The following is a 14130-nucleotide window of genomic DNA, read 5'->3' on the forward strand; positions in this document are numbered from 1 at the left end:
CAAGTATCAGTACTTAGGTTTTGGTTGTATTGGCTAAAATGTGTACCTTCAGAGAAAGATGTAAGTATAGGGGATCGTTAAAGCTGATATTTCTGATGATGTTGATGTAAAAGAAAACATTTCGTATTCAGCTGTCATCAACAATTTTAACACTTGTAGCAGTTGACAGGGCCCTTTGCTGTTGCTAAGTGATGGTATTTACATACACATCTTGCAGAAAGTTTTTGTTGTTGTTGTTATTGTGTTTTTTTCCAGGACATAATAAAAAATCGTGTGGTCCTTACCAGGTCTGAAAGGTAAATATAATGTCAGATAAACTACAAAACATTATATATTATAATGTTACATTATGTCATTAGTTATTTAACAGAAACTAAGCCAAGCAGAAGCTTTGTGTGGAAAACTAACTGCTCCCCATCAACACCTCGTACAACACTTTAAGCAGCACCAAGTTGAATGATTGGTTTGCTGTATGGCTTTATCAGTCTCTCACATGATTGCGGAGGAATTTTGGCCCTCTCTCTTTTTACAATGTCGCTTCAGTGCATTGAAATCTGCAGGCATTCGTTCATTCACAGCCCTCTGAAGGTTGCACAGCATTTCACAAACTGACATTGTGTTGGCACACACCTGAATGCTTCAGAGCTGCAAGCTGTGAAATTATGATCTGTTAATTAAGTGCATTTGCTTAGCAGTACCTGCTACTTACCTCTTAATTCCTGCTGAAGCTTTAAAAGTTTACTTTGGTTTTCACACACTGCTTCTGTAACCTGGCTTTTTGTAAAAGAAAGAAATAATCACATGTTGTAAAATGTCATGTGAGGTTGTATTTACTTATTTTTTTAGATCTGGTAAGGACCATTTTGCCCTTATGTGGAGTTTGTACTTTTGTTTTTACCCTGACTGTATATATAGAAATACCAGTTTTTTCTGTTTGCTTTTAACAGATATCTTACACTAACCAGCTGGGGCTGTAAGGTTTGAGAGATTTTGCAGTTCACTAGGAAAGTCTGTAATTTACTAAAAAACAAACAACAACAACAAAGTTGGGGCTCTAGGTTTCAGCTCTTCATAACTTAACAGAATATTGCAGCCTCTATGGTTCGATATTGTTCGATCTTTGAAAAATCTTCCTGTTTAGTTACTGAACGAGTCCATAGCAGACGTGCCTCCTACAGACAGACCCACGGGTCATTATAACATTTATCCAGTATGAGAGCATTTTGCAAATTTTGTCCATGTGTTATATTTAAAACAACAACAACTTTCTTTTATTTTAAGCTGTCTGTAGTTTCATTCTTAATAATACAAATGCCCCTGTTTACTCTGCACTCACTTCCTCGTCATATAAATATAGCTTTTTATTTGTGTACAGCACATCTTTATATTTGCATGTTATGTATCATTAGATCACACTGACAGTAGTGCACAGTGTCAGCAGGCTTACTTTTCAGTTCATTTCGATTGGGCCCAAGCCTGCAAAGTATTTGCACCACAGACGTCACGTCCAAAGGCATGATATGTTAACAGCAGCGCAAATGAGGAAGGCGGTCACGCTGATTAGTGCTTATCCTGCCCAGCTTCATGCACCCCGTCCATTTTCATTACAGCGTCAGGCTAATGGGCAACTTGGTTTTGGCTTGTATTTAGCTGGTAAAGCCGTCCAATGCTGCTATATTATACAACAGACAATGTTCCCACCTACATAGTGTATGAGTGAGTCACTGGTACATTAAGGCGCGCGAACACACATACGCACACACAAAACAAGCCATTTCCCCCCCAAAATTATGAGAAGGGCATTATAATTCACAGGCACCATCAATGGTCCATTAGGGCTATTTGTGTACAGGTGCATGGTAGTCATGTTTATGCATTTATACATGAAAATAGCAAATATGATTCTCATATTGTAGCTTTATTGTAAATATATACTTGTTATTCACACCTGCACAAAGTCTGCTGGCCCCATGCAAAACATTTGTATCAAAACTTTATTCAGGAAAACCAATTCTGGAGTAACACACCATGCTTCTGTATTGTGTCTTTTCTTTCTTTTCTAAACTGAGATTAATAACATAGATCATCATTCCTGCAGACAGCCAGATCTCCTCTTTCATGCAGTTTTACAGCAAGCTGCACTTGTGCTTCTGCAAGACATGTCCAACAAATGTTCCTGATCATGCTCTATCATTTCAGGAGAATAATGTGGGGAATAAAAGGAGAACAAAGGCTGGTTTTGACATTACAGCCACTCGGTGCTTACATCGCTAGGATAAAGGAGTGGTTTAGGATCGTGACAGCAAGCTGAACTTTAGCAGCATAATTTGTGTTGTTTGTAATCCGTGACACTGACTTTTAGAAGAAACAGCATAATGGAGCATGATGTACACAAATCCCTTCAAATTAAGAGATAGTTGTTTCTGAGATTTCAGCCTCAAGTTTTATTTTAACTACAGACTTCCAAAAGTAATCAGGGCAATAAATCAAAAACCACATGGTGTGACCAAGGGAGCATTTTTTCCTGTGAATTATAAAACATGCATGTAACTTATTAAGGGCTGCATCGCACTATGGGTGGTTCTGTGTGTATTTAAAAACCTATCATCAATTACTGATTCAGAATAACTTGGAAACTTGTCTTTTTTTTTTTTTTGCTTCTGTGACATTTCTCTGGGAACCACAACAAAACTCCAAAGTACCTCTAATGCACTGTGATGGAGGCAGAAATCTCAGATACTGTGAAACCAACAAATCTGTGCATGGCTAGTTATCACCAGAGATATGACAAAAAAGAAGTTTTTATTTAAATACTTATTTCTTTTTTGCTGATACTGCTTTGCTGATGAGGTGCTTAAAGGCAGTTACTGCAAGCATTATGTTTTAACTCAAAGGTAATCTCGAGCCTGGTGTTACGGAGTCACCTGAGTCCAACGAAAATATCAAGCATTCAGGATCATAATGCTCAAATGTAACGTTGTGTCCAAAAAAAAAACAAAAAAAAAAAACCCACAGGAGAAAATCATTACTCCTGTAATGCCATGTAGCTGTCACATATGAAAAGTACTTTAGTTTACAATCCTCTACATAAATAATAACCACCAAGCGTATTTACCAAACTACACAGACCCCAATCTGGATTTTTTTAAATAAAAGTGAAAACTCCAACACATATTTAGGCTACAATGCAGTTTTACATTATCAAAGCTTATTTCATCCCAAAACACTGTTGCTACTACAGATTGTGCTATCTGCTCTTTTTATTTTTTGCTTAAGTGTCCCGTATCTTATGCCAAAATAACTTCTTTGTAAGTGTTTTCTTTTTAAAACATCCCCTTTAAGACACACGGACTGTGTTTGTAAGAGGTGGGGTACACACTAGGAGCTTAAAGGAGCAGGAATGCTTTAATCTTGACGCTTAAAGTATAATTTAAATGAAGCTAACAATGCTATAAACATCCAACAGATTAAAGAAACAAAAGGCAGAAAAATGATGGATGTGCACAGGAAAAAAAACAAAAACGGGACTTGTCTAGTCACAGGAATTAGTGTCTGAACCACCTGGACATCAAACAATGAAGAAATCAAAGGACACGGCTCACAGTCATCACTTGAAAAGCCAGGAAACTTTTAAAGCTTTTAGAGAGTAAACATAAACTAAGCTGAGACAGACTCCACAACCACAAACAAGCAAACAACGGCTGAGAGGAATAAAATGGACAGGAAAACCCAAGCATGCAAGCATGGAATGAAAGGTTTATTGAACTAAATCAGGAATGTAATCAAACCTTTAAATAAAATAAATGACAGAACACAAACATCTGGACCACAGTTTGCAGCAACGAACACTGTACCTGCAAATCCTACAGACACCAATTTTCAGTATTAGACTTCACATCGTTCTTTCTAAAGCAAAGCGTCTTAAAAGAAACCAAAAAACGAGTCGTGGGGAGGCAACAAATCTACTCTACTTTTTTTTTTTAAGTTTCATTTAAAAAGAGGGGAAGGGAAGCGGGGAGAGGTATGAATTATATCACTGTATAATTCGAATCAAGCTTTACGTGATGGAGCTCTGCTCACTGCTCAGACAGCCGCTCGACTGTACCCAAGTCAAAATACAGATCCTTCACAGCTGCAAGCTCTCTGACTAAACAAAAGTAGCTCTGTAAGTTTGTTCATGAATAATATAAAAGAGAAAAAACAAAACAAAAAGATAACACCAGTTCTTTGTGTACAACCAAAACAACGGCTGTATTAAAGAAAGTTACTTGATAATTGGACCGTCTGCCAGGTCAGTTCTGGCAGTTTAAACCTGGTCGGGTTTCCAATAAGCGTAATTTTGTTCCTCGTTTATTTGATGTTTTGGTTTCTTTTTTCATTTTCTCCCCCCTCGTTTGAATCTTGCTGAATGCCGCTGGGCTCACTCCACTTTGCCGTAGTCCTCTATGTGACCCAGCACCTTCTTCCTCTGCCGGATCATGTGGAAGTAGAGCTGGGGAAAGACTGGGAGAGGCAGGGGGAAAGAACAAATTAATACATTCTCCAATAAATGCTGATCAGTGCACCAACTCCTATTCAAGTTACAGTTAAGTCAAAGTGCAGATGTTGAGTGCTTAAGAGAACACGTTCACCACTGAGAAATTACACACAGACCACTAAACAACAACAACAAAATATGAACCAACTTTCTATCTACACATTTCCTACAATACCACAAAAAAGGGGAAAACTATAACCAGTTGCAATAGATTCCACATGCATATCTAATAATGTGACCACTGAGTGCATAATATTGTAATTATGCCTTTGATATGCGCGTTTATTTTTTCTTTTAAAAACCCCACTAATTATGTAATAGCTTATGTCATTATGGGTCTGTGTCCACAGGCAGCTGAAAGCAGCCATGACCTCATTTTCAGCACCCTTCTCTCAGCACTTGTTGTTGCTAGGATACAAAAAACATTTTCTTCAGATAGAGATCGTAAATAACCGGGCTGTCAGAGACAACTAGGACCAAAATCCCTTTCACTGTTGTTGACAAGGTTGATAACATAAGTCCATCACTTCTCACTCATCAACATCCTATTTGGTAGCTGCAGCCCCGAAACCTTCAACTTAAACATGGCAACATCAGATTTATTGCCAAGAAGTATTATTGCAACAAAGAAATATCCAACCATTTCCTAACTTTTCATGCCATGTTTAGTTCTTTTCTCAGTTTTACAGGCTCTCTGTTGTGAAATGTGTAAATATTAGGGTGGCCACAAACAAGCAGCACTCAGCTCATAGCAGTCACCAACCAACAGTAGTGAATCCTTAAGTGCAATTCGCACACATAAGCAGATTTCTAGTGTTTTAAGGGCAAAACTGCCTTCCCTGTTCAAAAGAAAAGGGAAGACTTTTTTTGATTTCTTTTTTAATTTAGCACTTTAGTACTACATCTCCTAAGTGAAAAAGTAAAAGCCTCTAAATGAAGTTATGAGAGTGAGAAATGCTTTGCAACATGCAAAAAGCCATCTGAAGATGTGACTGAGAATCCTCCCACAGGGAGCTCTGCATGTTTGATTAGGAGTCTGCAAATATTTTTCAAAACTAAATGTCTAAAATGGCATTTATTGATCAGTTTCTGATGCAAAAAAAAAAAAACCTGCAAATGAACAATGGGCTATTTCACTACACAAGGTAGAATGGAAAGTCTCGCCTTTGACTTACGGGGAATGTAGGAAATCATGATGAGGATGAGGAAGGTGTAGTAGTCGAAAGAGAAGTTGTACTTGTTGGGTAAGGTAACAGAGTACAGGCCTGTCTTCTGCACGTATGGCAGCGCTGCATAGATAGTCAGCAGTTCCCCAGTCACTCCCATGGGATACAACACGATGAAGAAGGTGTACCTACAGTACAGAGGTTTATTAATGAGAGGGGAAGGGAAAGAAACAATTAGCCTCATCACTTTATCGTTTATTTGCTGTTTTAGTAACAGGAAGCAGTATCGTAGTAAATCATTCCCTAAAACACTAAGTAAGAGGTGATAGAAAACATTAAGAGTAATAATGCAAAGCAGCATTTAGAGTATTAAATCTGAAATCACGCAGAAATCATTGACATGATTTAAATATATACTGTGACACAAACATAAAGCAACAGCAGGTGCAAAAAATGCAACTCAAAAAGATCCTAAATCATTGAAGTGTTAAGCAATCACATGTTTTAAACAGAAAGAAGCAAAGTTTGCAATTAAATATGACACGTGCACACAATGAAGATGTTGTCTTCTACAGAGAGAAAACTCTTCATCTGTCTCTTCTATAACTTGCACTCCAAACCCAGCGACTGTCTTCCGTGATCCTACAATGAATTTTCCACAAATGCACAACAAATTTCTGTCTCTCAGGGCTCACGTCAAACTCAGAGTTGAACACCAATATAGCAATGGTCCCATTTGCTTCCTAGCAACAAAGACCTCGGGGAGGGAGGCTCTTAACCACTGTTGCCTTGGTTGTAGATGCAGACAGAGAGAGGCTTGTGTTTTAATTGTTGAAGCACAAGCTTTTCTGCATGTTTGATGACATCGACGAAATAATTTGGCAGTGTTTGACGTAATGTGATGAACAGCGACTCCTTACTGCTTTAGCATCCTCTTTTCACGCAATACGACCTTAAGATTTTCATTCATAAAGGATTGAATTAGGTTTGAAAAGAGGTCAAGTAAACAAAAACATTAATCAATTATTTTCCTTTAATTACATTAATTACATTTATTATTTTGTTTGGAAAACAGGCTGAGAACTAACAGTGGAACACCCAAGGAGTCTATTTTTATTGCATTTTTTATGTAATTATTAACAGATTGAAATTTGTCCTGACTGAAAGCATTATTAGCAGCTTGGTGGCTTTGTTCTCTAAGGACCTGACTCCAGTCAGCCATTTCTGTTTATCTTTGCATCGATCAACTAACAGGTAAAAGGTTGAGCCACAATGCAATTCAATAAATTTGAATTTGCATATTATCATTTTGATAATATGCAAAAAAAAAGGACGAATAAACATAAGCAAACAAAGAGAAACAAGTTAAGAAAAATGAAATAAAATATGCAAAGCAAAACATAAATAAATATATTTTTTTTAAAAATCATTAATCATGTAATTCTTAAGATGATGATGAAAATATATTTAAACACAGGAAGCAGATTAAATATTAAGAATTTAAAGAAATTATTAATGCCTTTTTTATTACTTTAGTTCAGGTTGTTGTTTATTATTTCATCTTTTATTCTTACTTTTAGCACTTTCAGTCCTCCATTGGATGAAAATACTCTTTAATTATTTCTTACCTAGCCCATTTGATGAGGTATGGCAGGTGATTGAGCAGGCTGAAGGTGTAGAAGGAGTAGCGGATAATCTCTGTGACAGTCCAGGCTGTGACAAACAGCAGTACACTGTCCTCACTTTGAACCTGCGCACACACAGAAAAAGAAGGATGATGGAGGGAGAACAGGCGAACAGACGGCCTTGCATCATGTTACAGTAGTTACTCTGCTGTAGGCCAAACTTGACTTTCCCCCCTCACAGAACCATGCTGTTTGTTTCAGATGCTCAGATCACACTGCAGGCCAACATTCACTATCCTTAAATATTATTTTAAAAACAACGTACATTTTATGTTAAAGAGACAAGCGCACTATGCATTAATTCACTCTTCTAAATACACCCTAGAAATGCATTCACGTAAAGGGGAAGAGAGAACAGTTTGAGAGAAATGTCAGTGCATCATCATTCAGACAAACAGGAAATAAAACCCATCAGAGATTAGACAGATGCTGTCGATTCATTCCTGCAGCCTTACAGCAAAACTGTAATGTTACTTACTCGTTTACTCCTCTTCAAGCTACAAACAGGGCAAACAGTAGATCAGCTGGTCAATTTTGAATTTAAGTGAATGAAACAATGTAGAAGGACGGTGTAATTCAAGTTCAGTTTACACAAGTAGCAAAAGGAAATATACTCGCTGTACCTCTTTGACACTGTGCGTGACAGCCCACGTGAGGAAGACCCGGGACATGACCTGGAATCCAGTCAGGACCACAGAGGATGGTACGATTCCTGGGAGATGAGGCAACACACAAACACTGAACATATACCGTAAGCATGCAAGACTACTGGTTTTAGTACAGCTGACTAAAACTGTCCTCTCTTTGGTACACCCTTTCAGCTATACAGAAAATCTATTCATGTCTACACAGTCACTTTCAGAACATTAATTGTAAAGCGCGGAACATTTCTGCAATGCACCAGCTGCCGTCCATCAGCTATAGACAGGTTAACCTTGAAAGCCTGCAGACGCTCTGCATGTACACTGTGTTAACTCACACGTCACATGTTTTAGCTGCTCCTCTGTACGGGTCAAATGCATGGCAGTCACCAAGAGCTCTGTTTGCCCAGTGACAATTCCAGTAAAGTTTGATCGAAAGAAAGAAAGAAAATAGATGAATCTGTCCTAAGTGATGACAAAAAAAGAAGAAAAAAAGACGAAGAAAGAATATGTTGTTTTCAATAGTTAATTCAGTTTAATTCTGAATATTAAACGTGTTACACCTGTCCTGATGTATAGTTTTGTTTTGTTTTTTACTAGCAGTATGTAGCACGTAAGGGCTTAAACTGCTATAAGGAAATATTAAGCACTTTTATTATATTTTTGTATACTTTGTATACAACTTAGTTACAAATGTGTAACACAAACAAAGGTCCATACCAAACAATGAACCATTTATTAACATCTGTGCTCCTTTAAATCAATATTCGGCCCTGCAATCATAGATCAGAGCACAACTATATTTGAGCCCACGTTCATTTTGGCCTCAGCTACACATCTGCAAAGCTTTGTGGCGGTACCTTGCACAGTTATGACTTTACCACACTAACAAAATGTGTCCACAGAGTGACAGACAGACATGTAAACACTTGCCACAATGTCTAACCACCTTTGTGGGAGTTCCTAGGAACCTCAAGGGTCATGTGTTGTTATGGTGGGACTAAGCTTCCATTCACAGTCTAAATGTAGCTTTTCACTAAAATTTAAAATTGCTAATAATAATAATCATAATAATGTAATTTTTAAAGTAGTACATTTGAGAAAGATGCTGATGAGAGACTTTGTGAGTAACATATCCACATATAGGACAGTTATAAATGATGATGCAGTGTGTGTGTGTATGTGGACAGCAGCCTCGGGTAGCCTGTTTACAGTATGAAAGGTCAGTTAGCTTTAGCTTCAAATCCCAGATAACGGAGAGAAAGGTTTGTGCATTACAACCGTGGCCAACCGGGCCACAGCCACTCTCCTCATCACATTAACGCCACGTAAGCAAACAGCTTCTCTGCCCTCTTTTTTTGTACACACTTCAGATGTGAAAAGGTTTTGTTTGTCTGTACATATTTACATCTGACTTACATCTACAAATGCGATTTCACGACTCATAATTATGTCTTCTGTCAAAACTGTAAACTGAGATATCAAGCTTTGTTATCCGATTTGTCAATATGAGATCTGCAAACATGCGTTGCCCAGTAAAAAAAATGACGTTATAATAACTGACGTGTTTGAGGATCAAACAACAAGGTGCAACTGGGTGTCTGTGTTCCAGTAAAGATGAGTTAACTTGGTTGTGAAGGTCAAAGATTTCACAAATTAAACTACATTTTTCAAACCTCTGGAATAAATAGCACTGGTTTAGAAAAGAAACGAGCCAACTACAAATTTAAAACCACCCAAATGTGTCATTAACTAAACAGCCATCAAGGTTACTTCATATTCTGTTCGGAATGTAAACAACAAACATCTGATACTCGATTTCTCCAGCATCTTTAACATATTTCACCCTGTAGCAGAGGTAACTGAAGGTCATACTGAGAAAAAGTGAAGTAAATTTGAGTCACTAGAAGAGTTTTAATGCTCGCTGGATCTGGACTATCTGGAACTGGTCTAATGGGAAGCACACCAAACAGTCTCCCAGAGGATGTTCCCTCTTTTGGGGATAAAATCAGAGAGCTGCCTAAAATACTTACACCATATTAAACGCTGAATACACATATTTATGTGCCATGGGTTTAAGGCATGATCAAATTTATAAAATACAAACAATCAATGTACTCCATTTCTGACACGGGTACCTAGCTTACAATATGGAAGAGGAAATATGTGAAAAAGTTCAAGGGGCCCGAATACTTTTGCAAGCCACTGTATTTGCTTCTGTATTTATAACTGTGTTTCAGTGGGCAGCGTGTGGCTCAGTGGTAAGGACTAACGCCTGGGAGCTTCTTCTGTGTGCAGACAGTGTTCTCTCGCTGTGCTTGTGTGGGTTTTCTCCAGGAACTCGGGCTTTTCCCACCATCAAACAAACCCACATTAGGTTAACACTGCCTCACAAACAAAGGTCGTTCAAGAATTTCCCTTCCTTGTTTAAAAAAAAGAAGCTTAATAAAATTAAACAGCTGTTTTTAAGCATTTCTGCACATTACCCTTTGAAGATATATAAAACTTTAGTCCTGGGTACTTGGTGAGGAAGCTTTACCTAAAAGGATGACTGAATGGATGGATCTAAATCTAATCTGTGCTTCACTGGTGACACGAAGCAAGTGTAAGTGAGGGAAGGTGCAGTCTGAGGAGAAACTCACCTACAGCACAGTGCAGTATCTGTAAAAGAGGAAAATGATCATAGAAATTGACTCAATCTGTTTCTGGAATAAAGTACACGGACACATTTTTAACTCTAGCTACTGTTGGTCCAGTTTATACGCAGAAGAACTCGAAGATTTCCTATAAAAAATGTTCCAAATACCTACCCCGTTAATACATTATATATTCTATTGAAACAAAATGCTGAGAGTCACTGAACCAAGTCAAAAATCATTGGTCCTATTTTTGATCACCTAACTAAGCTGAGGTCGGTAGTGCATGTGTCATTTGATGAATGGAATATATTGACTTTAAGTATACAGTGCGTATGGACAGCATCACTGCAACACCTCTAACACTCACTACACACATCTGGGTCAGTATGTGTGTTAGCATGACCACTCTAAACACATGTAAGGCTAAAAGAATGTCTACATACATTTTTTAACCTAGTGTTGAAAAACATTAGAAAATGATATTCATTTGTAGTTTGCACCAAACTATAATTTTAGGATCTTAAAATACTTAAAATAGAAACTAAAATCCTTAAGTCATTAACTGTGTGGCTTCAACATGGTACGGAGAGGCATGTTAAGTTATCAGTTATCAGGGCATACCAAACTCTGAAGAGAATCAAAGACACTGTTAGACACTGTCCATTATTAGTTTGCCCTATATGTGTCAAAAGGCTAATGCTGGATTAATAAAATGGTTTTTTTCTCATTACTAGTCTCTACATACAAAACTGATAGTGTGTGCTGATATGAGCAATAGTAGTGACCTCTGAAATAATACCACATATTCAACAGACCATACACCTGCTGCATGCTCAGTTTTTATCAGTTATGCCACACCTTTAGTGGTTATCTCACCTCGAGAACAGCTCCAGTCTGAAAGAACTTCAGAGGTTTCTCTATGGAGTAATACAGCCCATGGTAGCTTCCTCTGGCCAGGTAAGCTCGAACCAAACCCACAGCTATCACCAGCCACCTAAACAGTAGAGGAAAATGCAATGCGGTCACTTCATAAATGAAAAACAAGGCCTACCAGATGATCTTGCTGTAGAAATAAACATCTTATGATGTGTCTGTAGTTTATGTGACATACAGTCAAAAGCAGCCATTAAAACAGCTGCGATTTTTGCATCTTTTGGCAAACATGTGCACACAGACAAACACAACACACACACACAGGTAACAAGTTATAGAAAAAAAATATTTAAGAGGTCTTATTACTGGGTGCTTAGTGGTGGTGCTGGACCACCTTGTGCTACCATTCTTTGTATATATTTTTCCTCATTTCAAGGATTGGTCCCTGAGCTGGAAATGTCAGACGCGAACTAAATAAAAATAATGTAGTTAAGATTAATTCAGAGAAAGTTTCATTTCACACTCTGGTTTTAATGACTCTTAATCTCCGTCTTGGCTGCATTTGATATCAACTCTGGGGCCAGTTAGGCAGAAACTGAGCAGGTCTGCTTAGCGGCTGTGGCTGAATATGCAAAACCGTGCCTGCGAAAAAACACCCTAAGTGCTCAGCACAAAGCAAGCACTGTACAGGCCGTCAATACTGAGGAGGGTAAATGTGGCCTAACTGGTTGGAACAGTCAGCAAACAAGTCACCATTCAATTGTGCAACAGTCTGAAAATCAGAGCAATAAAATCTGCAAAAGGATTACTGTGTACACGGTTCAAGATAACTACCATTTGAAAAGCTAAGAAAATATGTTTGCATTATTAAAAATGCAAAACAACAACCTCCATCACAATCGTATTCTTTCTCCAAACATACACTTTAAAAAACAACAACAACAACAACTCATTTGTAGGTTTAAAAAAAATCTCATTTAAATCACCGAATTGTCTTTTCAGTCCTTAAAAAGATTACTTTATTTTAATATTATAAACTATCACATGTGGTTTTGGTAACATTTACGATAATCTTTCTTTCATTTTCATAATTCTCTCTCATTCATTTGAGCGGGTGCTAAATAAACAAAAATCAATCTCAGTAATCCAACAAAACAGCATGTCCAATGCGTGAATCCGCACTTTCTGACATAAAACAACTAAAAAAAAAACCGCACACAATGAATATCTGTCATAATATTCCTGTACTGTATGGAGTAGCGTCCCGTCAGTCACAATTAATGTCCACGCCAGGTGGCTGTCTGTTGCTCCTCTAATGTTAATCTTTGTAAGCCGTTGGATGCAGGAGGAACAACGTCCAAAGTTGTGCTTCTCCTTAGCGCGCTTAGGCATGTTTATGACATTAATAACTGCAAAAAACTGGAAGAATATTAACGCTGTAACACTACAATGGGGAACTCCTTCGCCCATTATTTAGCACAGCCCATCAGCACCACCAGAGACATTTCTATCATCCACCACCCAGCAGCATTAGCACGAGGAAACACGCTACGTACCCCGCTGTCATAACAACGTTGTAAATGACGAGATATGCCGTGGCCAGGGCACCGGGTCCCTTCTTTCTCTTCGCAGCCACATCGCCGTGGGCCGCCTTGCTGGTTCCCGAAGCAGCTGCCGACATAACTGCAACTATCAACGGTCTCCGCTCCTGAACGACGGCGGGTGTCAGGAAAGGAACATGGGCCACACCAGGAAGTGTCGTACTGAAACGGGATGTTCGCTCCACCTCACTTCCGTCTTCGTTTTGAGAAGCGTAGTTTAAAAATAAATAAATAAAAACAATTAAATAAATATTCATTTTTTAAACATCAAAAATATATGTATTTATTCTCTTATTTAAGTTTATTATTTTAAAATATTTTTATTTGCCTTATTTAACTAAATTACTGCCCGCAAAGTGTGCAGGATCACTGAGTTATCATCGTCAGGTCCTGTGACTGCAGGTGGCGGTTTGTGCCACCCTGTTTCAGGGGCCCGGTTTGTGTTTCTTCACATTGCCTTATTCGTTTTCTAAATAATGAATAATTTTCTGCGGCAAATAAGTGGCACAGAATATTTGATTGTTCTGACTTGGAATTGCTAATCAGCAATGAAAGTATCGTTATGGAGGACCCAATGTTTAAAATATTTATTTATTTATGTATTGCTTCTGAGTGTATTCAACCTTTAATAAACCCCCAGTTTATTGTTCTCCTTCTGATTTGATTTAATCTTATTTACTTTATTTTTATTTACTTTATATTTATTTTTATTTACTTGCGTACTTATTCTTACATACATTTATTTATTTATTGTTTTAGGCATTTATTTCTTTGAACATAATTACCACAGCTTCTTTGTATATGTACAAGGACAGTAAAGGCCTATTCTATTCTATTACATATTTTCAGGAATACTGAACGTTTCACCAGCAGTCAGAAACCTAATAATAGAGTTGGGCCAGCTTTTAAGAACCGGGGAAACTAATTTGCTTTAAAAATGGCAAGTAATTTTCTCACAAACAACCAAGCAATTGATTGTGAAACTGAT

General features: G+C 37.8%; 1 protein-coding gene across 1 annotated transcript; it reads right to left on the bottom strand.

Annotated features, from left to right (window-relative positions):
• Positions 1-1899: 1899 nt before the first annotated feature.
• hacd2 (3-hydroxyacyl-CoA dehydratase 2) lies at positions 1900-13313 on the bottom strand. The gene is made up of 7 exons (XM_085249289.1): positions 13098-13313; positions 11545-11662; positions 10672-10690; positions 8012-8100; positions 7332-7453; positions 5713-5891; positions 1900-4503 (listed from the first exon to the last, which is right to left on the bottom strand). The coding sequence occupies exons 1-7, from the start codon at positions 13220-13222 to the stop codon at positions 4421-4423; spliced, it is 735 nt and encodes a 244-aa protein (XP_085105415.1). The 5' UTR covers positions 13223-13313; the 3' UTR covers positions 1900-4420.
• Positions 13314-14130: the final 817 nt, after the last annotated feature.

Source organism: Mchenga conophoros, linkage group LG16, assembly GCF_057382185.1.
Source record: "Mchenga conophoros isolate Kocher_MC1m ecotype Shallow Benthic linkage group LG16, M_conophoros_male_GT1.1, whole genome shotgun sequence".
Lineage (NCBI taxonomy): Eukaryota > Metazoa > Chordata > Actinopteri > Cichliformes > Cichlidae > Mchenga > Mchenga conophoros.